The sequence below is a fragment of the Chondrus crispus genome, genomic scaffold (genome assembly GCF_000350225.1).
Source record: "Chondrus crispus Stackhouse genomic scaffold, scaffold_24, whole genome shotgun sequence".
NCBI classification, from domain to species: Eukaryota; Rhodophyta; class Florideophyceae; order Gigartinales; family Gigartinaceae; genus Chondrus; species Chondrus crispus.
Genome location: NW_005179120.1, coordinates 138,296 through 161,580, shown reverse-complemented (window position 1 = coordinate 161,580; position 23,285 = coordinate 138,296). Strand labels below are relative to the sequence as shown.

At 49.2% G+C, this 23,285-nt stretch overlaps 6 protein-coding genes; 3 read left to right on the top strand and 3 right to left on the bottom strand.

The window, feature by feature from the left end:
- Positions 1-535: 535 nt before the first annotated feature.
- On the bottom strand, positions 536-649 carry CHC_T00004636001 (hypothetical protein). The gene has a single exon (XM_005716033.1). It carries the CDS (start codon positions 647-649, stop codon positions 536-538), a length of 114 nt encoding a protein of 37 aa, XP_005716090.1.
- Positions 650-737: 88 nt separating this feature from the next.
- On the bottom strand, positions 738-2,378 carry CHC_T00004635001 (hypothetical protein). The gene has a single exon (XM_005716032.1). The coding sequence runs from the start codon at positions 2,376-2,378 to the stop codon at positions 738-740; it is 1,641 nt and encodes a 546-aa protein (XP_005716089.1).
- Positions 2,379-6,258: 3,880 nt separating this feature from the next.
- Positions 6,259-7,188, top strand: CHC_T00004634001 (hypothetical protein). Its single transcript, XM_005716031.1, has one exon. The coding sequence runs from the start codon at positions 6,259-6,261 to the stop codon at positions 7,186-7,188; it is 930 nt and encodes a 309-aa protein (XP_005716088.1).
- A 4-nt stretch (positions 7,189-7,192) lies between these two features.
- Positions 7,193-8,301, bottom strand: CHC_T00004633001 (hypothetical protein). XM_005716030.1 is given in 6 exon segments: positions 7,193-7,206; positions 7,396-7,506; positions 7,664-7,759; positions 7,907-7,973; positions 8,069-8,191; positions 8,192-8,301. The coding sequence occupies 5 exon segments, from the start codon at positions 8,189-8,191 to the stop codon at positions 7,193-7,195; spliced, it is 411 nt and encodes a 136-aa protein (XP_005716087.1). The 5' UTR covers positions 8,192-8,301.
- Positions 8,302-8,676: 375 nt separating this feature from the next.
- CHC_T00004632001 (hypothetical protein) lies at positions 8,677-11,793 on the top strand. XM_005716029.1 is given in 2 exon segments: positions 8,677-11,355; positions 11,356-11,793. 1 exon segment carries the CDS (start codon positions 8,677-8,679, stop codon positions 11,353-11,355), a length of 2,679 nt encoding a protein of 892 aa, XP_005716086.1. The 3' UTR covers positions 11,356-11,793.
- A 180-nt stretch (positions 11,794-11,973) lies between these two features.
- Positions 11,974-17,388, top strand: CHC_T00004631001 (hypothetical protein). The gene has a single exon (XM_005716028.1). It carries the CDS (start codon positions 11,974-11,976, stop codon positions 17,386-17,388), a length of 5,415 nt encoding a protein of 1,804 aa, XP_005716085.1.
- The last annotated feature ends 5,897 nt before the right edge of the window (positions 17,389-23,285 follow it).

The window sequence follows — 23,285 nt, the reverse complement described above, 5'->3', positions numbered from 1 at the left end:
CGCCACCGCCCCGGTGCCTTCCGCGGCGCACGCAGCTCACGCACGCGCCCCCCTCCCGTCCGTACGCTTCCACTTAGGCCGCCGTCACACGCGTCGCACGTCTCCATACGCACGTCTCTACAATTCTCGCCGCGCACTCGCCGCGCACCCTCCCGCCCCCCGTGTTCTCCCTGGTTTGTAAATAAAGTTTTTTAACATACACAAGACCCCGCGCCGCCCCCGCCCGTGTCGCCTCGCCGCGCTTACCGCTGCCGCGTGCCCCGCGCTGTACCTTTCCGGGCGCGGTACAGCCCGCGGCCCGCCTCCCTCGCGCGGCACTGGCGCACGCGGCCGCGTCCGTGCGGCACTCCCGGCGAGGCTTACTACCTTGCTTTGCTTCGGTGCGCGTGAGGCGTGTGCGGTTTAAAAAAAAAAGGCGGAGCACTTGATCAGAGCTCTTGCATCAGAAAGATAGAAAAAAAAAATGAGCCGCCTGCTATGCATGCCGTGGCAGCAGCTTCTTTGCTTTACACACACACACACACACCCTAACGCCCTATCTAAGATATCCCAGAGGCTTTGCCCCCGACATCGACGTGCAGTGATTCGATTGTCTTGCGCTTGCATCTGCGTTCCGCCTCCACTTCGCCATTGCGGCACGGCTTTCCATGTGCTCCTGTACTCTCTACACTGCACTACTGTACTGTACAACGCCAAAACCCGCGGTCCGCTCCACGCCCCGCACCTTGCCCCGACCACTACAGTATCTGTAAACTTCGGCTTCGTCCGCTTGTAAGCGCCCCCTTCTGCCCTTTGCCCTCTACTGGCAACGCCTTCGTCCCGTTCACCTCTGCCTTAATCCCTTCGTTGACGTGTCTGCTGCATCCCTCGCTCTCACTCTCGTGTTTCTCCCTGAATCTCTTCTGCGCCATCCGATACACTGCCCCCCATCGTCTTGCACGTTCCGCACATACCTTCCCTTCGTCTCTTCGCTCCGCTTCGTACATCCTGCGCGACTTCTCAAACAGCGCCCCATCCATCTGACACAGCATTCTCTGCACGTTTGCTGACAGCGACAACACGTTGGCGTTCCAGTGTGATTCTAGGTTTCGCTGCAGCGGCCCGATCACCGCCCGCATCACCACCTCCCGATAGTACATCATCACGTTCACGATATATTCGTTGTTCCAGTAGAAGAGCGCTCGCTCAGCCACTTGAAAGTGTGGCGATTCGATGCACTTGCCAACCCGTCGAAACAAAGGCCCGATCACGCCCTCCAGATACTCCGGTCGATTTACTTCTATCAACGCCTCGATCTCGGTTAGGAGCAACACTTCTTTTCGCGACTGCGTTACTGGCCAGTGTCGGAGCAGTGTGTTGATGATTTCCGCTGCAAATCTTGCATCCTTCACCGCAAACTGCGTCACGCAAAATAACAGTTGATCATGGTATATCGGCATGCTGGACGGAACGTGCAACGGCAACAATCCCTTCCTCAGCAGTTGTTTGTGTTCCTCCTTTAGAGGCACTGCAAACCCGTTGATGATCGACCCCAAGATTTCCAACAGCTCCCCGGTCCCGCTGTACCGCTCGTGCTCATACACCACCCGATGGAACACGTCCATGATGGCTTTGCGAATTGGCCCGCGCAACGGCATCAACTTGCCGTAGATCCGGTGCAGAATCGTCTTTAGATAGTCTCTCTCTCGAGTGTCTTCGGTTTTGAAAAGCCCGACGAGGGCCGTCACAAATTCCACCGTAATGCAGGCGCGCGCCGCCTCGGAATCCTTGATGCTCGATATTACAAACTTTCTCAGCAACTCATAGACGAATTGCAGGTGCGCCCAGGCGGGGTCAAAGTTAGGCTCGTCATCGTCTGCTTCAAAACAGTCAACGGACGCACTGCTAACGGGCAAGGTGCGGAAAATGTTGGCCGATACCATGTTGATAAAGGGGACGTAGGTGCGCTCGTTGAACACTCCTCTCGTGGACGACACATACTCGGAAATGTCGTTGAGGTATCGCCGCTTGGTCTCCTTGAGCGAGTACTGGGACTGCGGGTCAGTGAAGTTATAAGTTTGCTCGCATCGCTTGAGCATGGAAAGGAAAATGGCGAGACGATTTTGCGGTGGCGCATCTGCGAGAGTCATCGGAAAAGGATCAGGATCACAAGTCGACAGGTTGTCTTTCGTTAGCGGCAGCGCGTCGGAAGACGTCCAGCGGCGACCACACGAAGATGAGGTAGAGCTGTGCAAGGTGCGGTCAAGGCTTGAGGCGTGTGGTTGTAGATGGACGAGTGGTGCTTGGTGGGCAAGATGGGCGGTGGTTGGGCGAGAAGAAAGCGTACCGTAAAGCGGGGAGGCTCGTTGCGTGTCCCGAAAGCGAGCTGCACGTGCCATAAAAACTAGTAAGGGAACGGTGCGGCTTCACTAGACGCAAAAGCGAGTTGATTGGCAGCAAGAAGTGGAAGCGCTTTCCGGGAGGCAGGTAGCGCGAAAGTAGGGCAAATGTTTTCACAGGTGCGGAGGCGACGGGTCGTCACAGGAAAAAGTCCGTTATCTTGATCGTCTCTCGCCGGTTGAGCGCTGGAGGCACGTCCCAAGTCGTAATTGTTTTCTAGACAGCGTATGCGGGCACGTGCATGGTTGGCAGAGGCGTGTCGTGAAGAAACTAAGGGGGGGTACAGGGAAGCGTGAATGGCTGAGCGGAACGGGTGTTAGGAAGAACACAGGACGGGTAGGTTGGGGTGAGAGATGAGGCGCGGCAAGGAGGAGGAGGGTCGAGGGAGAAGGCGAGGGGGGGGGGGAGGAAATTTGGGGGGAAGGTGCGGTCGCGAGTTGATTCTCGCGATTTGGTTCCGGAATTGGTGGTGGTGGGGATGTTTTTGGTGGTTTTCAAGGAAACCGTAGCGCGCTCGCGGAAATGGCCTTACAAAAGTCAGATAGCAATCGCGATCGCACCAGTCCTATCCAATCTCTCTCCAGATAATTACTCCTGCTCGTCTGCAGTAGCCCCACATCCGGCACCAGCACTACTTTAATTGCACTCTGCCCGTCTCTCACCAATCCACTTTCTGACAAGTGTCCGATATGCAAATTGACTACACAAGTCGGGCCAACAATACAACCCATTACCGGCCTCCAACACCAACTGCATTGCTACACGATGCCACGTCTTGCTACATTCCCTCCGCACCATTCCTTCCAACAGGACAATTCAACTTCGCAATGCCTCTTCTTTGCACTCCCCTAGTGTCTAGACGACCGGCAATTTGCCTCATATGAGGTCAGGCTTGGCCTCATATGAGGCCGGTTTTTTTTTGCAAAAAAGTATACATTAAATCGAAATTTTATAAAATCAGTTTAGACACTATTTCTTTAACCAATATTCCCTCGGCAATAGCTTCCTGCAAAACATCGAGATAGCAGTTATGAATACACAGAAATACTAAGAATCTAATATAGTTTCAACAATCGGATCGTATTTTAAACAGGCGTTTTGGTTTCGAAGATATCAACAAAAAACGTTTTCATGTTCTTTAAAAAAGCTTCTTCTTTAGGTATTCTCAAAAAGCCTGGAAAGGACGTGCAGATCTCACCAAGCTCCACCCTTCCACAGCGCAGAAGTCAACTGCGGTGGCGAGAGTATCTTTTTCCATTTTGTTCAGCTAGCACAAGTCGAGAAAAATTAAGTTGAAAAGTGACCTCATATGAGGCCATTTGTCACCTAGACACTAGTCTAGTAGCAGAGGACAACGACTGTATGCGTTTTAAGCTGCCCATGCATGAACACCTTTCAACTATGCACATCATCAAGGCTGTTCAATGACAGCGGTAACGTTACATGCATTTGCGCTTTCTAATCTCTCGCAGATCAAGCGCAGTTGCATCCTTCAAAGCACAGTCTGAAAGCGATCATGCCCAGAACTATTCCACAGTTTCCAAACTGCCTTTGTCCGTCTCCGTGAATTCCGTTTCCCTTTTCCTTTTACGGAATAGTCCGCGTCATCTCATCAGCGCCTCCGCCAGCTGGTGACATCACCTTGCGTACTATTAGAAGCCATGCTACAGTGCTGATTGCATATACCGTACCACTACCCCACCCACCTATACTGAAGTATGATGTGTAGAACAACCGCATATGAGTATTTTAGAAGGGACTTGAAAAAGACGAAAGTGGACTTGGATAGGAAAGCACATAGTGTACAGGGCCGTGTTTCCCAGATCCTACTATTCCCGGCGTCACAACATGCGTACAGCAGTATATACATGTACAGTATATATGAATACTGTATCGGATTCTGACAGACATCTGGCCTACACTGCAAGGTTTGCATCAAGGGGGCTCATGTTCGCACCAATCCAGTCGTGGTTGATCTACCACTCTTCGGCCAGATGCCTGTGCGGAAAGTATACCGTTGCTAACACGGGGTGCAGTGCTGTATAGCAGTGACACTGGCATAATTGTCCATCTTCATGGGTGCCTCTGTTAGATATATTTGAAACGCCAACTTCTCTTCCCGTCAACGGTGGTCTCCTCTCGATAAAAAAGCACTGCATGCGAATCTACAGGCGGGTACAGGGACAGTATTCAACTAGAGGCGTCGTGCTTCTGCCGAGAGGGAGGATGTTTGTCCTCTCCCTTTGTTTGCGTGAACATGTCTTTACTGTAAACAAACTGTGGGCAACTGTAGACAATCGACTGTTTCACGTTAATTGGGTAGTGCTGTTAAATGTTGCAAAGACATCAATTCGTGGCTGTCCCGTTTCAAGCAAAGCCAGAGAGCATCTAGTCTTCAATACACCAAATGCATGTTTACCAGAATCAGCGCGGTGTTCGCGCAAATATTTTTCGGTGGTCTTTCATCCTACAGAAACATACTCGAAAAAGCTTGTCAAGCACGCACTTCTTTGTCTCATGTGCTCCGACCACGTCATGTTGGTTATTCACTACAAACGCTTTTTGTTGGACACTTTCGCCCAGCCGCACATAGAAATTATATTTAGACGTGGGTGTCGATGGTTCGATTTCCTCTTATGTTGAAGACAAAGAAACGAATACTCCAATAACCCTTCGGTTCCATGACTCCACGTATCATAGTGCCAATACACATGCATCTACATTAGTATCATCTTATTACTCATGTGGATGCAAGTATATTTGCGCACTGTCAGGGTATAATAGGGGAAAACAGTATTAAAAATAAATTCGCCAACGACAGATGATCAATTTCATCATCGAACGCAAAAACATGTTATGAGGACCCAAACTGAAGTAGTGGCAAAGTCCTTTGAAGCGCTTCATAGAAAGCATCTTTACTTTGTACAATGTCCGTTTCACCTTCAAGTTAAAAGCATACGAATGATACACATTCCAAAGTCACTTTCGATTCGTCTGAATACAACTCAAGAGGGCCAGAGAAAGTTAGAGCTAAAGAAGCCATTTGGTCTCAAAAATTGAAATGCTTTAGGCAACTGCAAATTTATAGTTAACAAACCGTCCGTGGGGTCTGCTACAAGCATTGGCATCTATCCAAACTGCAGCGCTCAGGGATGTTTCCAGACGTCAGAGAATATCGGGACTTTTGGAGATTCGTGGGGATAGGTGATTACAAAAAGCAGATACACTGATGAAGTCCTGTTCTAAAAGACATGCCTTTCTTGAAGGCATAGACCATTGTACAAGACTACTTGGCACTGCCAAGTAGTGTGTATAGTTTGGGCTTGCCGACTTCTGTGCGCAGATGTCACCTCATGACTAGAGCTATGGGTTGTCATCACAAAAGTGTTCAAAATGGCGTGTTTATTCTACGGAGCTGCGGTATTCTGGCCGATGTGATATTTTTGTTCGAATGACAATTTCTTTTGTAGTCTGAACCTTCAAATTTTGAGCAGCGGCAGCCCACAGGTGCAGCGGATAAGATTTCTACAGTGCAGTATTCGATATTAAACAGCAGCCCTGACTACATGCAGAGTACACGATTTAAAGGGTTCTGAGGCGCTTCAAACTTAGTGATACTTCATCCAACACATGTCGATGCGTCTCCACAGTTGCCTCTTGGACCACGAAGCTGCACGCGGTAGCCTCGGGGAGTGGCACTGTAGCATCATTTGATGGCTAATTTTCCTATTCGCTTCGGCTAAAAAACCGCTCCGGAAAAGGACAATCAATCATTTGGTAACCTTCATCTCCCGGTGCTGCGGCAGTCGAAGAGGAGATCTCCTAGCGACCGCTTCACTTAGCTGCCGTTTTTGCATTGCGCTGAGGGATTGAGTAGGAATGTGTTTAGCTGACGCGTCAAATTCGCTTGCTCGGGTCCTGTCAATTCAGAGTCATGTGGTCTCTGGATATGTTGGCAATAAAGCAGCAGTCTTTCCACTACAGCTGCTCGGATATGACGTGGACGTCTTGCCGTCGGTGACACTTGCCAACCACACAGGATATGCGAAAGGGGCTGCTGGACCTCGGCACACTGCTGAAGAGGTCGCAATTTGGCTGGAAGGGTTAAGAGTGAACAATCTTCTCGCTGATGTCACTCATCTTCTGACTGGTTATATCGGAACTCCTGGTGCTTTAACTGCGGTTGTCGACGCTGTTCAATTGCTTCGAAAGGAAGCAACAGACAAATTGGTCTTCTTGTGTGACCCCGTACTGGGCGATGACGGAAAACTATACGTTCATGAAAATGTCGTCAAGGTGTATGTTGATCAAGTACTCCCTCTGGCAACCATACTTACACCAAACGCTTTTGAACTGGGCGTCCTCACTGGACGGAAGATTGAAACACGGAAGGAGGCATTCGCTGCGAGTGACTATATGCACGACAAGTACTCCATCCCGACTATAATTGTCACCGGAACACGGTTTGACAGCAACTCAGGCAGAGTCGCAGTTCTCGTCTCCTCATGGGGAAACGGCGAGGATTCAACGCGTTTCGCTTTAACAGCGGAGTTTATTGACGGCTCTTTCACCGGTACAGGAGATCTTTTAGCGGCCCTCTTGCTTGCCTGGACATCTCGATTACCCGGAGATCTGGTAGCAGCGTGTCGCAATGCCATGGCATCCGTCACAGCTGTGTTGAAGAGAACGGTTGCGACACCGAGAGGTAAAGGCTTGACAGAAAAACCGGAATTGAAACTTATACAGAGTCAGCGAGAGATTTTGAAGCCACCTGTTGAACTGGTAAAAGTGGAAATGATCTCGACCTAGGTCATTAACGATTCATTTCTAGAATTTACTGCAATTTGCGATGGAGTCAATCCGCCCAACTCCCTTGCGGGAAAAACGCTTTGTACAGGCATACATCGCCAACGGAGAATACCACAAGCCGGTTGCCTTACATATTGCAGAGCTTTTCTATCCAGTACGACCGGCGTATAGCAGCGTGAGCATATCAAGATTCTTCTGATGTTGCACCGCTTCGTGATGAAGAGGGCGCGGGCTTAGTTTTGAGGTGATCTGGGTAGATCATCACAGCAGTCAGCGTCAATGTGAGCCCGACGTTTCTAACTATGGCTTGAGGTCCGACTGTTGCTCGTCAACACGATTAAAGGCCGTTCGTTACAGCCCGCACAGACGCAAAAGCAGGCAAGCAGTTTCGAGTCAGTGAATCTATTATCTACAACACCCGGAGTAAGAGCAACGCGATGACCACCCTGGGCGAGCTTTCAGTCATGGCACGTACAGGGAAAGGATGGGGCGGCAGCAGCTATTCCCGCTGCAGTGAGAATCACAGCAGGATGGCCGTTCTGGATCACTCTTTTCACAGCTTGATATCCGGCTATGGTGGAGTGAGCGTAGGTGTAATAGTTGGTATGGAAGATGAATAATGTTAGCTTCTGTTAGTCATAAGATCTCGACGGGAATGCGGCTTACTTAGGGTCCTGAATCCACTGGCTCTGTGTATGCCAAGTAGATATGAACTTACTGTGAATCACACCGGAAACGGCATCATCTGCGGCTTCGAGTTTGTCATCTGAAAGTGGAGAGTGCGCCTGAGCAAGAAAGAAGTTTTGTTCGACCGTCATCGCGTCAGAGAAACGCATGCTCCAAATCATTTTGAAAAGAAAAGCGGTTCTTGCAAGCGTACCCTTGCGGTCGTCAACGTTCTGCAAAGGAATTCGCGACTAGAACGGATCGTAGCTCTGAGAGACGGAGCCGAGGAGGGAGTTTCATGACCTGACGACGTCGCAACCGGCTTCTCCGCGGACATATCCCAATCAATCGATAAGGCGCCGAGCGCTCTTCACAGTAATAAATCTGGTTTGTCCGTTTGTCCACTTCACTGGGGCTAGAAGTTAGACGCGTTGGTGAGAGATCCGATGAAGATTTGCTGGCGGAGGACGGAGCATCGATGCCTCTCATCGAAAATCGATCCCTCTTTCCGTGCTGTGGACAACTCAGATTTATGTATTTTTTCAAATTTCCACTGCATTGCTGCACAGAGGCGCTTGTCCTGTCTTCTATTGGATGACGAGTCGTCGGGGGTACCGTTAGCACTGCTTCCGTTTTTGCGAGGCTTGGGAAATCTAAGATGAGCGCAGTGAACTGCTGGTCGTTACGCACACATCCTTCAAATTCTCCTGTAGCAAATTGATGCTTAAGACTGTGTACAAACCTGCTTTCAAGGCCATCGGTCGGCGGAGATTTGTTCGCTTGATTCAAGGCTTTCGAGCATGACCACAGGGGAGCATTCTGATGGGTCAAGTACAAGAAGAAACCATCCGAGCAGTATCAGCGGCACTGGCAGATGCAGATGGAGACCTTCTGTCTGTCATCAATGCCAAACAGGAGCAGTGGGAGGCTGAGCTTGCCGCTGCAAAAAACACGGCGAGAAGTCTTCTCGGCAACGTCCTAAACGAACGAGAGTCCCTCAGAACAGCCTTGGCGACTGCTTCCGAAATTTGGGGAACATTAAAACCAAGAAACGTACTTGAACGTCATGGCAAAGGATCCCCAGCTCGCACAGAGATCGCAACCGGCGTTTTGGCGGACACTAAACAGATAGAAAACGTACAGTCTCTGCAAAATGTTGCGCACACGATATATTATCTTGAGTTCATTATGGGAGCGCCAGGTGCGGTGCAGCGAACACGCAAATTTATAGCGAAGCTTGTTGATGATGGTGTCGACAAAGTTGTCCCTGGCAACGCTGCCATGCTCGTTGAAGCCCATGCCATTCTAACAGCTGTTGAACGCCTACGAGACCTGATTTTATTGGAGACCCCTGCGATTGACGTCACAGATTCACCACTATCGTGGTTTGCCGATGCCACTCAAACTCGAGGGACCCTTGAAGATTTCGTTATTCGTGATATTTTCTCGAACGTCATCGTTGTGTCTCAGAGCAATCCTCGGCTCTTAGTTGCAGCAGGTCGTATAATAGAAAGCGAGGAAGCTGAAGACGTGTGGTGGAACAAACATTTAGAGCGTTGCGGGCTTACTGAAGAGGGCGGGGCTGTCCGGCCTTTTGGGGCACAGAATTACAGGAATCGTGCTTTAGAATCAGTAATGACCTCTATCCGCGATATATTTTACAAGAAGAAACGGGAGCTAGGCTTGGATGACTTGGAGAAAGAAATGAATCGGGACCGAAGTAGAAGTCAACCGTCACCGCGAGGAAGACTTGTAGATGTTTCAGGAGTCTTGAACTGGATTGAGGAAAGGAGATCAGAGAATGAAACGGTCCGGCGATTCGTTGTTCCATGCTTGCCTCCGTCTTTTTGCATATCATCCTCATACGAAAAAGAGCTGCACCGCCAGTTCATGAGGTTGATCACACAGTTGCTCCATTTGGTACACCCAGACGGCTCCATGATGCTTTCGGAATCAGATTTAATTGCGTTGACATCTTGGTACTGCAAGTATCGGACGGAAGTCGGAGAGCATGAGGAAACGATTGACTCTTTTCTCAGCGACGATGACAGACGCAGACTTATCTTCGCGCTCCAAAAGCATTGTGCTGGACGGATATCAACCAAAATGAAGTTCGCTATGGCCGCAAATCGGAACGCGTCACGTGAGGGGGATATCGACAATGCCTTGCGAAATGGATCTGACGGAGATACTGCAGGGAAATCAAACTCAACTCTCCCCGATATCGTCCTAAGTTCGATAAATGAGCAGGTTAGAAGAATGCTCGCGTTGAAGATCAAGGGCATGGATCAAGCAATTGCCGAGATATCAGCTGATTGTCTCATAGCGTTTCAACGTGAAGTGCGGTCGGCAATGTCAGATGAAGCCTTAGAGTCTACAGAGGAGGAATACCGCCTCAGTGCCTGCGCTACTGCGAACAATATGGCAAGATGTCTCGAGTATTCAGAGGATATCAGAGACCTCTTCGTTCCGCTTGCTACAGAGAGGGGTCGGCGTAATATCGAGGAGAGGATGGAGCGCGTAATTGAGGGCTTTCGCTCATGTGCCTCATCGGCACTACTAGTGCTCATAGATGGAATGGATTCGTCCCTAAGGTCGCATGTGGCACGCCTTTATGCACCCCAAACCGGCACAGAAATCATGCTTGACATCATTGCCACGATGGAAGATTATTTCTCAGAATATCAAGGATTCTTGCTGCCGTATCACTTTGAGCATCTTGCTATCGAGAGCCTTAAGCGCGTAATTGTCTGGTACCTCGCCCCGTTCTTGCTTGCCGTGCAGAACACTTCGGAGAGCGCTGCGAGGCGGTTCACGTCGCTCCCTACATTCGGAGAGATGAACACGATGACGCCGGTCATACCGAAGGAAACAGGCGACAGAGGGTCGGCTGGTAGAGCACCTGCAACTCGTGGTTCCGACACGACGATTGTGAGTGGGTTACGGTCTTTGAGTGGGGCTGCGGTTGTGGCCCAAATAGACAAAGATCGAACCAACCTGAGTGAATTCATGTCAAGGAAAGTTGTCATGTACCAAAAAAAGCAATTACCACCTACACTGGAACCGATGCAAGCGATAAGGTCCCTATATACATGTCCATCAACTACTTTCGGGATGTCTGATGCTTTTCGCGAAGCGCGAATTGTCATCAGCAGAGCCATGCGTCCACAATGGGTATCGCGGTGTGGTTTGTCTGGGCAAATGACCTTCCGCGTTGCCGAAGTGATCTGGGAGAGAAGGGAAGATGTAAACCCTGTCGTACTTCTTGAGGCTGTGAGCCTTATACGTTCACTGGGAGACAAGCCAGACCGCCTAAGCCCTCGGGAGAGCCGAATGTCCAGTTTTGACGAAGGCCACTTTCTCAGATCCAGGCATAGAGACTTGCGCGGACCATTCTCAGAGCGTTTACTCGGTAACGGTCTGAATTTCGAGCGAACGCCATCACCGTCATTACTATGGGCCCCATCGACCTCCAGGTCATGGAGATCCCGCCGGCGATAGCTGCAAGAGCCTTCCGCTTTTTTCTCGTTTCAATCAGGTGACACCACCATTTTTGGATCATGTCTTACTGCAGCGCTGACGGCAGTTGTCGCATGTGCATTTGCTTCCGCGCTTCGCAAAACTGAAGAGTTCATACTATTGATCGGTAGTCGGGAGAAGGACCAAGCTGGGTGTTCTTCAAGACCTTGCAGCGCTACGGGTGTTTGTTGATACTATTTTTCAGCTTTCGAGTATGGCTAACATAGTTGTGCACATAAGATCAGAGACCAAGACATCAGTGATGAATCATACGGAGGAGACAGAGTACGTGGACCAGACAGTGGCTGACGAAGACGGTGCTCGTACAGTACACCGACTTGACCTCAAAGGAAAGCATTTTCAGTGTGTTTCCTTTGTCTGCGAGTTTCGCGCCCTTTTTTAAATTTTGAAAGAAAACAACATCTTTTTATTGTTGCCTTTCCTGGTACAGTACCCTTGGTACTGTACCATGTTGTCCCAGAGACATTTGAATGCTTTAGCTCCCGCTCTTTCGTCTTCAACTTTTTCTGGCACACAGGCGAGCTCGTCCGCTGCCCGCATGGCATTTCTTGACGATAGCCATTGATCAGCGCATGTCAGATGCGTCAATCTCAGCTTGATGCTATCCTGAGAGACTTGCACAAGGACCAGGATGTCACCGCTCGAGTCAAGCAGGTCCTCGGACTCTCGACCATGGACTTGCCTCGTGCGAGGCGGCTCGAGTTTATTAAGGCTGTCATCAGCGAGGTAGTAGGCAAGCCGTTGCGTAGTGCGCACTATGCTTTTGTTGCAGCAATAACAGCATTTCGGGACCTAGCTCAATTTCTTCAGCGCAAGGAGCAGTCCCATGCTTTTATTGTCGCAGCCATAGAGAAGCATGCGGTCAATCACGCATCAGGCTTGTGCTTCGATCAAGGTATTGTAGATCCAGAACTTCTTTCCTCAGTTTCTGAGCTTCTTGACGATACTTTAGCGCGAATTTTTGCGGTCCGATTTCCCGCTGCAAAGCGAGTACGGAGGGGTCGCTCTCAAGCATCAAGTCTCGAACATGAGCTGTCGAAAGAAATTCGAGATCCGCAGTTGGCGAGTGTGACAGAGAGCTCAACGCCTACACCAAACAACCACCTCCATAATTTCCTTCTTCGTGGTGTTAGAACCCGTAACAGCGATTCTCTTTTGCCAAAGAAAGACTCTGCAACAGTTGCGGCTGTTGTCATCTGCGCCCTCGTTGTCAAGCTAACAATTGAAGTCGGGAAACACTCTTTGTTAGATGTGTTGGAAGAGGCACGATGTGTCGTTATGCCGTGGATTCGTCATCTGCAGTCCATCGCAAAACAGTCTGAGCCGCAATATGACCGAGCTTGCAACACCTACTTAAAAAGAGTCCAAATGACTTTCCTGAACGAATGTCAACGAGCTACGAATGATCCGCTTCACATATTGAAGACAAGAGCGTATGCCTTAACGCTTACAGGACTGAAGCTTAATCAATACAGTCGGGATCTCCTAAGGTGTGTTCATCGTTTCACTCGTGGGGGACATTCGAGAGATTCTGAGAACGTGAACGACATTATTCGACCGATATACGAGGATGCACTGGTGTACGTGTCAAGGTATACTATGGACGATCATCGCTGGTTCTCGGAGGATGTGTCAGCGTGGCTGGACCACGTTGCTCTTGTGTGGTCCACCTGTTCAATTTCGAAGCCAATACCTGATGTGTTCGCGAAAAGAATATCGGCATTGAAGAAACACTCTGACGAAGTCGGTATTCGAGAAAGCTGCGAGTTGCAGTACCACTTTTTAAAGCATGGTCTTTACGCACACGATCCCCTGATCACGACCGAGAACGACGGGAGTATTTGTGAAAAAGCTTTCGGAACTATTGAGGAACTTGTGGAGAAGGTTTCGGTGCCAAGCCTCCACACGCTTCTTGACATCCACGAACAGCAGGAGGCCCGATTTCGCACCGCTCGTGATTGCGAACGGCATGGACTTCGGATGTTGAGGTTCCTGCGGGTGCTAGAACCAATTCGGAAGATTCTCGTCGTTGCTGGACCTCAAACCAAACATCTCCCGCGGGGGGGCGTTTTGCTGATGGGTTCGTACATGAGATCTTTGCTCGATGCCTTACTCGCACTAGACATTGACAGCAGCAATCGATGTGCTGCGGACGACGAGGCAATCACTGAAGTGCGAATTCGTTTAGATAAGATGACTGGTGCCTGTATTGAGGCAGTAAGAGAAATATCAAGGCAGCACTTCAAGGAGAAGGAATTGGCCTACCTGTGCGAAGTGGTGAAGTGTATCGACATTCTTGTCCGAAAGCATGCCGAGCGATTCGAAGAGGGAGCCCAGAAATGGAAAAGCTGGATTTCGGGGTTTTACCACAGGCTCTTGCGTGATAATCTAAGAATGAGTTTCTCTAAACAATCTCCTCATATCGCTGATATGGACACTCTCAGCCATACCGCTCGGCTGGCAGAGTGCTGTGCGGACTTGTGGTCTTTCGATGGAAACGCAAGCTCAAGCTTGAGCAATTCCGAAGCCGAATTTCTGGATTTGGCTAGAGGATGCTACGTTCTTCTTGAAAATTGGTGTCAATCTGCTAGAACGTCCTTAAAGCTCTTGTCTATTTCATCCGCTGGTTTCCAAGAAGGACGACCGAGCTGCAACAGAAAAAGCCTTCAAACCTATGCCCGAAGATTTTCAGAGGACACAGTTCTGGCATTTCAAGGGGTTACACCGACTAAACTATTTCGTCAACCCGAATGTGATCCCAATTTCGTGCTGGCTGTCATCATGCAATACTGCACTGAGGCGAAGCAATCTTGCTCTGCTCCTGACGCCCATCGTAAGCCCGTGGACAAATTGCACACTCTTGTAAGAGTTCGTGGGCACTTATTGCACCAGCCCTTGTCTGACCAAAATCTCGAATTATGTTCGCAAAGAAAGCTTCATGCTGTCTGGGTGTCATTTCTCGCCAATGATTCCTCTGAGCTCTCATCCCTTGACTATAATGCTCTTTCAGACGTTGCGACGAATCACGGTACGGAGAGGTGTCAAGGCCACTCCCATGTTGACGTGTTTTCATCACATCATACAGCCATACCTTGCTCTGCCGATCAGAGTTTTGTTGTGTCCAAACTCTCGGCCGCTATCCTTGCATTACGAGATAGACAAATGGATGTCGTCAAGAATCAACTGCTTGACGTTCAGTTGCGAATGTCTTCAGCGCACCAACTTTCACAGGATCTTGAGTTATTGCACTTAGGTCTTGAAATCGCTCAGTGGTTGTCGGCAGTCTCGGCAACGGAAGATTTCGATCGAGTTGCAGGAATCGCCCACGATTTTGGTGATGTCTGCAGAGGAAAGTTGGGCATTTCGAGCCCGCGTGTTTGCGTTCTGAACGCATACCGACATGTTTTCGGGTTTAAGCCATGGTGCCGCCGGCCATCTTCTGAGATCTCAAAAGAACATAGCGCAAAGTCCAAGACATCGATTAGACGACGCCAAGTAGTAGACCAAAAAGAGTTGGAGGAATCGCAAAAGCATACAGGCAACGACAGAATGCTTGTGGAAGAAAGCGATCTGAGTACCGCTCAGCGCCGTTTAAAATCCAACATCATTCCGCTAATGCAGGTTTCAAAGAGCACAGGGCTGCCGAAACCGAAGGAACATTTCGAGCTTGGTGGTATCTGCATTGATATCAGTTTTGATATTCGTATGGACCAGGGACAAGCAGTGCTTTGTGACATAATGTCACTTGCAGCTAGTCTTCTCTATATCGGAAGCATTTTGCACAGTGTCGAAAGCTTTGCAGATGCTAGCTACTACGTTCAGCAGTGTGGCCTCATTGTTTCGAAATGCCTTCCTCTCAATGCATACTTCCGTCGGATCACAACAGCGCTCTGTTGTGTGCGTCAACCAATGGCAGTAGATTTGGACCAGCAGCATCAACAATTGCTTCTTGAGCAGCTCTCAGGACTGTCGGAAGAGAACAACCCATCACGCAGTCCGTTGTTTAGGTCTTTAGCAATACATTGTATATGTACTCTCTCCTTGGAGGCGTTTTCGCATCGCTTCACAAGAAACGTTGAGAAAGCCGTTGGGAAGAATTTGAAGACTGCGCTTGACATTTGCGAAAGATTGGAAAACGCTGCGTCAAGTGATGAGCGGAGTGATCATCTTGCCATCTTCGATCACCGGATCACCACACCTATCGTTGAGCTGTTTACTGAAACCAGCACTCCAGAGGCACTGCGCATTGTCAAAACGGTGGAAGAAGATCAGCACACTATGGAGACAACAAAACTAGCTTGTGTCTACATCATGATGCACTATCTCGTTCGTAAGGGAATGGAACCTGGATCATTTACTGCTGCCCGCTCCGTGCAGAAGGTTCCAGAAGACCACTTATCAGGCCGAGTGACAAGGAGCCGTATGCGAAAGCTCTGCAAAGAACCTTCTAATGATTCGCTCAGCAACGATTTACTCCCGAGAATTTTAGCGATGAATCAGCTAGAAATGGTGCCAGCCTACTTTCGTCCCCAGTTCGGTCGCCAAATATGGAACTTTCATGGATTTTTTGCCCTCAAGGAAGAGCAAAGATTGGCAGGCCTGATGCAGTCGGCAGGTTGTACATTCAACTTGCGGTGGGGCACAGTAGTTAAGCAACTGAAGACGCAACAATCGCGTTCTCATTCGCATCAAAGTGATGTTGATCGGTTAGGAACATCATTTGATCGGCTTGAAATGAAATTGCCTGACAAACTGTGCCCTAGCGTTGACATACTGCAAGCACAAGGTTGCTTGCTGAAATCTAACTGTGTGATAGTTGGTCTAAGTGTTGATCAATCACTGCGATATCTGGTCTTGTGGCGCATGAGCTCTGACTCAACGATTTCAAAACGCATACCTCTTCCCATCAAGACTGAAGCATCTGTGGAAGGAATCAGACAAAGATTGGAAGATGTGCTCAGCAGTATGAAGTCAAGATCAGTCAAAGCGGGACAAAGTTTTTCAGATCAAGAAAAGAAAGAATGGTGGGAGCACAGGTTTAAGTTGGATTTCGAAATGAAGCAGATCATGTCTGATGTTGAAAATGAATGGCTTGGCCAATTGCGATTGCTTCTGATTCCATCACAACCGAACAAAAATCCATTTGACGAAGAAGTAGAAGATTTACAAAGCGACTCGGATCCATGTGATGTTTTTGTTCGAGCCATGAGGACGACCTTTGCAGATCTAGATACTTCTTTTTCTTCCTCAGAAAGAAAAAAAATCGAGGAACATCCGGTGACACATGGTGAATTGATCCTTGTTTTGGACTCAATACTGGAGACTATTCCGTGGGAGTCACTACCAATACTTCGTCAGTTAGATGCCGGTGTTACGAGGGTGCCTTCGCTGCAGTTTTTGCTTCATCACATGACGAAGAGAAAGAGTTTTGTTGACCCGGGAAGTCTTTTCTTCGTCGTCAATCCCGACGGGGATTTAGGCCGAACAGAGAATACTTTCAAAGAGCTTCAGCAGTCTTCGAGATGGTCAGGGTCTTTCGGAAAAGCCTCGAGAGAGGAGGTGTTTAGCGCCTATAATAGTGAGGATATTTACTTATACTGCGGACACGGTGCTGGAGATCAGTATTTGCCTGCAAAGAAAGTTTTGAAGAAGGGAAGGAGCCCGATTGCGCTACTAATGGGATGCTCATCAGCGCGGCCCAGAAACCATCAAATGGCGAATAGTGAAAGCAACGGATCCGCTGTTGACTACCTAGTTCACGGATCAGAAGCTGTTGTGGGTAATCTATGGGATGTTGGGACGAAAGACATTGATCGTTTCACGGTGTCAATGCTATCGCATTGGCTAGAGTTTGGCGATGGTGAACTTGAGCAGCGTGAGATACAGAGTTTGGCGAAATCGGTGGCGTTGGCACGGTCTGCCTGCCACTTGCCCTATTTAGTTGGTGCTGCCACAGTGGTCATGGGCCGGCCCCAAATCTGGGCTCAAATCTGATAGTTAGGCACTGTACACAAGAACACACTTCAGCTCGTCCCTTTTTATATAGTGTAGCAGAGGCAGAAATAAGAGTTTTGTAGTCGTCAAAACAGTTTTACTCGCTTCGATATTCTAACTAGGCCACTGAACAGAAGATGCTCGCTGCCGCGAAGAATTACGTAGCTGTTTAGAAAATGGCAGCATGCAAAATATGTAAAGCTGTCTTGTACATACACGTAAAGCCAACTTGGAACTACCAGGCATCTTTTCCAAGCCAGCCCTTCAAACGTGTGCTGCCATTGTGACGTTGTGAGAAGTGGGTAGAACCGCCTCCCTGACAAACAGGAGACAAAATGAGCATGGAAGCGTTTCGCCGGATTTCGGTTTCTGCGTATATATCATGCAGTACAGCGCTGTTCTTGGAGATATTGAGCGGAAAGACTAATTTAGTTGCAATTCGTGACGAGTTTACTCTGCGGTTGCGTTGAACCTGGCATGCAAGTTTGTTCTCTCGAGTGATTGACTCCTAACAATGCAATGGTGACGATAACTTGATATGATCACTGTGCTGAAACGAGCCTTGTCGCCTCGATTCGAGTGCAGACACGCGCTGAGTGCAGATATGAGCACCGAGGCTGCCAAGATAGGCATATCATAGGGCCTTTGGCCATGAGGTGGCGAAAGCCATTTCGTCCAATAAGAACGCTCCGGACCGCCGCCGTCCATACTTGGACGGCTGGCATTGGGCGACGAATGTAGTCGGACCAAAAGGGAGAATTTTGTATGCGCACCATCGTAGATTTAACTATTAATTAGTAATCTACACTCGACGGCGGCGCGGCATCGCGCCCACCAGTCTCGGACTGGATGACATAAAGTTGTGTGACCGGGGGCAGCTCGCCCCCTCACACCGGGAGAAGACACACTCTCGATCACGTTTATTGCTCACCTCGTTCATGGTAGCATCGCGGTGAGGAACAATCTCACTGCGCCCTTCAGACCAAAACCGACGCGCGCTACCTACTTCCTCCTTCGCCGCGCCCTGTCTCTGCGAATCGACGACTACTTCTCAACCGCCCCCCCCCCCCGCGTACAAACGTCGAACTGGACTCCTGCGCTACCCTTGAACCTATAGAGTGCCTGAAGGCCTGGGATCGGGTAGTGCATTACAGTTCATCAAGTCAACTCGTGGTGTCGGTCTACTATTTTCCTACAGCTATTGCGCTTCCTCTGCTGTCCTCTCTCGCGCCGGGTGCTTCACAACGCACTGCACCGCACTGCTCTGCGCTACTATTGCTCGTGCTACATTACCTCAAGCAAATCTCAAGCTCAAGTTGGAAATCAAGTTTGAAAATCTAGTCAAGTCTAGTCAAGTCCAGTCCAGTCAAGTCTAGTCAAGTGTTTGTCGGTGGCGGGGGCACTTGTTGGGGTTTGACGTTGTGTGTGATTGCTGTGTTTTATTTGGTCTCCATTCGGTTTTTCTCGACCTACAGTCAAAACGAATTTACTTTGGCGTCGATCTGGGTTCCCATTTACAACTTTCAGTTGTTGTCGTCGTCTTTGCCGTCAGCATTGCTTTTCGGCAACACAAGCGAAGGTTACACACATTTGTCATCACGTTCAACTTCGACAACGAAAATTGGAGATCATCTAGCACAATTTGGACTCCACGCATCACACCAAACTTTCTCAAGGCTACAGTTGAAAACGTTGATCAGCAATTTCTTCTTCTTGTGTGCATCTTCGTTTTCGCTGTTGGTGGTGCTGATTCGCTTTCAAATTTTATTTTCGCACCCCTCTTGTCACATACAACTGTTCGCACATCTGTGCAACTTTCGGTCAACCCGTCATAATGTCAAATAATGGTGAAGGCGGTGACTCTCTGAGCAAAGTGCCAAATCTCAAAGTCCCGTCTGACTTCATTCAGTGGCGCAGGAAGATGAAGGCTTATCTTCAGCGCAACGATCCACTTCTAGTTGGACTGAAACCGAAGCCCACCGGCCGTGGTGCATCTTCGAGTGATGCAATCGAGGACTGGATGATGCGAGCTGCGCGTGCAAAAGGCAATATCATTCTTTGCCTTGGAGACGCCGTCGCGTCCCAAACACGCTTGTTTGTGGACGACGATGAAAAGACGGCCTCCGATCTGTGGAAAGAGCTTGAGCGTATCTTCACGATGTCAAACGCTCAAGTGGTGCAAAACATCAAACAAAAGTTGGACACCTTAATCTTCAAAGATAATGGTAACTGGGACAAGCATGTCGCTTCGTTTTTAACAACCATTGGGGAGCTAGCTACGTATGATGCTGAGCTCTCTGAATCGGAGAAAACTTCCAAGTTAATCCGCTCTCTGCCATCCTCGTTTGCGCCTCTTGCTATGGTATCTAGTCTACAGGACCTCAATTTCGACAAGGTTGTCAATGCTGTACAAGCCGAGATCGCACGTCGATCTAATCCTCACAACATGCAGCAGTCGAGTAACAGCATCACTTCTCAACCTAAGGCTAATTTCGCGGAAAGAGGCAGTCGTGGTTCAAGAGGTAAAGGTCGCGGAAGAGGTCGCAGAGGTGGACGACATGGACGAAGAGGAACCTTCGGATGTCGAGTTGACAAGCGCACTTGCAACTACTGCAAACGTCCGGGTCACTTCTACAATGACTGTTGGGACCGATTAAGGGACGAGGGGGCTGGAAATGGACAAGCGCCTCAAGGACGTCCCTCATTGCGTCTCAATCGAAATGTGCACTTCGGCACGCCACTTCCGGACGCTCTTCCTCCTCGTGGTAATATCCGCAACAACGATAACTCCCCCACTCGCAGTTGGGGAGCTAGCAACCACCACCGAAACCAAGGAGCCCCTCGCCCTTCGACTCGCTTCGCTCAGGCGGACGACGAAGTCCCAAGAGGATTCATGGTGCAACTACAAAACAACGACTTCGACTTCCGAAGCCAAATTGCTGAAGTATCTAGCGCGAAGAGGTCCTGCGCGCACATTGACTCCGGTGCTACGCATCATTTCTTCCATTCTCGAAAATCGTTCATCAACTATTCACGTATTTCACAAGATGTCATGGCTGCATCTGGTGTGTCAAGACTAGTTGGCCAAGGAGAAGTGTCAATCCCTCTTGGCGGTGGCATGGTAATCGAAGCTTACCATGCCCCTCACTTCTCTTCCAACATTCTCTCAGTCGGGCTCCTAAGTTCTAACTTCATTGTTGCGTTTACCGACGACATCCGTCCGCACAACGCATGTTTCCTAATGGAGAAAGGAACTTGGAAGATTTTGTGGGAAACTCAGAAGAAGAATGGATTGTACACTCTCGACATGAACAATTCAAAATCAAACATGTCTTTGACAACAGTCGCTATGAACGTCAACAAGAATCCTGCCCTGGAGTGGCATGGGAAGACTGGCCACCTTGGCATTAACCGCTACATCAAGCTTTCTCATGCAGTCAAATCTGTTCCGTTCTTTGAAAAGTCCATCCTTCAGCAACTCGATTGCGTCCCTTGCTTGAAAGGGAAAGCTCATCGTGCTCCTTTGTCTAAAAGTGGATTCATCACAAAACAGCCACTGGAGTTGATTCACATTGACATTTCAGGTCCTGTGACTCCAAGTGTCGCTGGGAACTCCTACACACTTGCAATACTGGACGACTACACTGGTAAGTCTGATGTCTTCATGCTCATGACAAAGAATGAGACATATAGACATCTCGAATGGTACCACAACCGCTCACAGACTGAGTTTAACGATCAGATTCGGCTTCAGAACATTAAGCTGGATCGGGCTGGGGAGAACAAAGGGGAAGACGTCAAGGAGTTCAGTCACAACTACGGCATCAAGCTTGACTACTATCCTGCTTACGCTTCTGAAAGCAACGGATCTGCAGAACGACTTATCCAAGAACACTGGGTAAGAGCAAGAGTTCTTCTCTTTGCGAGTGACCTACCTCTCAAACTATGGGGAGAGGCCATAAATCATGGCAACTGGCTCCGCAATCGCTCCCCCTCGGAGCGCATCAAAGGTGACATTCCCATTCTGGCTTGGAACCCTAATACTCGGATCGACTTCACAATGGTTCCGGAGTTTGGGCAGAAAGGACATGCGTTCATCTATAGACCAAAAACCACTCGCCAGAAGAAGCTTCTTCCTCGCACCGTGTTTGGACACTTCGTGGGTATGGAAAGTGAAGTCACTCTATTTCGCATCTTCGTTCCGTCCACGCAGAAGATAATCATCATGCGTGCACAAGACTTCCATCATGACAACTCGGAGCATCTACCGAGTATGTCGACATTTATGGATGGTATCTCCCGTGAAATGGAACTCGATGCCTTCGGACAACCAACATTTCCAGACGAAGAGCCGGCTCCCGGTATTGAAGGCGAATACGATGGGGAAGAGCAGTTGATATCTGTACTCACTGCAGCCTTAACACATCACCCTACAGTGTTTGTGTCGAAGAAAACTATTCGCGATCCGCTTCTTCCGCGTTCTTTCTCACGCGCCTGTGAAGACCCAAACTGGGCTGCCGCCATTGACAGAGAGTTCGATGCTCTTGTCGAACGTCGGACATGGATGCTTATCCCTCGGACTGTAGATATGCATCCAGTCCCATTTACTTGGGTATTCAGACTCAAGCCGCTTGACGACGTTGGGAACGTCCTTCACAAAGCTCGGTGCTGTGTACGTGGTGATCAGCAGAAGCCATTCACTGACTACGATCCAGACAACACCTACGCTCCAGTGGCCACACACGAAACGCTTCGCATCTTGCTGGCGTTCGCAAGTAGTCACAACCTGGAGCTCGAAGGCGCAGACATTTCTAATGCCTATCTCTACGGCAAACTTGACATTCCAGTTATTATGGAACAGCCCACGGATTCAAGTCGGCTTCAAAGGAAGCCTGGTCATGTTGCTGAAGTACATGGTTCCATGTATGTAACCAAGCAAGCCGGAAAGATATGGGGTTCTCTACTGGAGACTTGTCTGAACTCTTGGAAGTTCAACACCTCGCGATACGACGCTCGACTCTACTTCTTCCGCAAAGGCAACGAGTTTGTCATTGTCGCTATTGTGGTCGATGACATAGCATTTGCCTCCAATAGCACGCACTTGATGTCATGGTTCAAGGAAAGATTGTCGGCTCAGTTCAACGTTAAGTTGTTCGGTACACTTTCTTCCTTTATTGGATGGCAGATCTCCAAAGAACCCGACCACATCAAGGTCCATCAGACGCGCTATGCTGAGTCACTCCTACTAACTCACGGACTTGATCAAGCCAACTCGGTCTGGACTCCTCTGCCTTTGAATGCGGACCTGCTCCCTGCACATCCAGGTGAACACTTGCTGTCGCAAAAGGAGCACTCTCAGTACCGCCGAATCATCGGTGGTCTCAACTACTTGGCAGTTTGCACCCGTCCAGACCTTTCATTCCCAATATCTGTCTTAGCCCGCCACTTACATGCACCCACCCCCCGACACATGTCGTACTTGAAACGTGTCTTGAGATATGTGTCTGGTACATTGGACTATGGGCTACATTTCCGACGCAATTGCAACTTCAACCCAGACTCTATTGTTGCTTGCGTTGATGCCGATTGGGGAGGATGCAAAGACACGAGGAGGTCAACAACTGGATTCATTATCGCCATCAACGAAGCACCAGTTTATTGGAGAAGCAAACGTCAAACAGTCATCTCCTTGTCCTCCGCTGAAGCCGAGTACATTGCTCTCTCCTCTTGCACTAAGGAATTATCATGGCTTCGAAAGCTGTTCTGGGAATTCGCTCATGCATTGCAATGGAATGATAAGGAAGCGTTTGTCGCAAGTAATGTCATGATTGACAGTACTGCAGCTCAATCTCTCGCTACGAATTCTCAAGTCTCTGCAAAGAATAAGCACATCGACT

Excerpts from the sequence above, each read along its gene's own strand:
- CHC_T00004636001 (XM_005716033.1), bottom strand. The coding sequence starts at position 649 with ATGGAAAGCCGTGCCGCAATGGCGAAGTGGAGGCGGAACGCAGATGCA.
- CHC_T00004635001 (XM_005716032.1), bottom strand. The coding sequence starts at position 2,378 with ATGGCACGTGCAGCTCGCTTTCGGGACACGCAACGAGCCTCCCCGCTT.
- CHC_T00004634001 (XM_005716031.1), top strand. The coding sequence starts at position 6,259 with ATGTGTTTAGCTGACGCGTCAAATTCGCTTGCTCGGGTCCTGTCAATT.
- CHC_T00004633001 (XM_005716030.1), bottom strand. The coding sequence starts at position 8,191 with ATGTCCGCGGAGAAGCCGGTTGCGACGTCGTCAGGTCATGAAACTCCC. Across the intron at positions 7,974-8,068 it reads GAACGTTGACGACCGCAAGG|GCGCACTCTCCACTTTCAGA; the intron begins GTACGCTTGCAA and ends TTTCTTGCTCAG. Across the intron at positions 7,760-7,906 it reads CGTTTCCGGTGTGATTCACA|CCGGATATCAAGCTGTGAAA; the intron begins GTAAGTTCATAT and ends ACTCCACCATAG.
- CHC_T00004632001 (XM_005716029.1), top strand. The coding sequence starts at position 8,677 with ATGGGTCAAGTACAAGAAGAAACCATCCGAGCAGTATCAGCGGCACTG.
- CHC_T00004631001 (XM_005716028.1), top strand. The coding sequence starts at position 11,974 with ATGCGTCAATCTCAGCTTGATGCTATCCTGAGAGACTTGCACAAGGAC.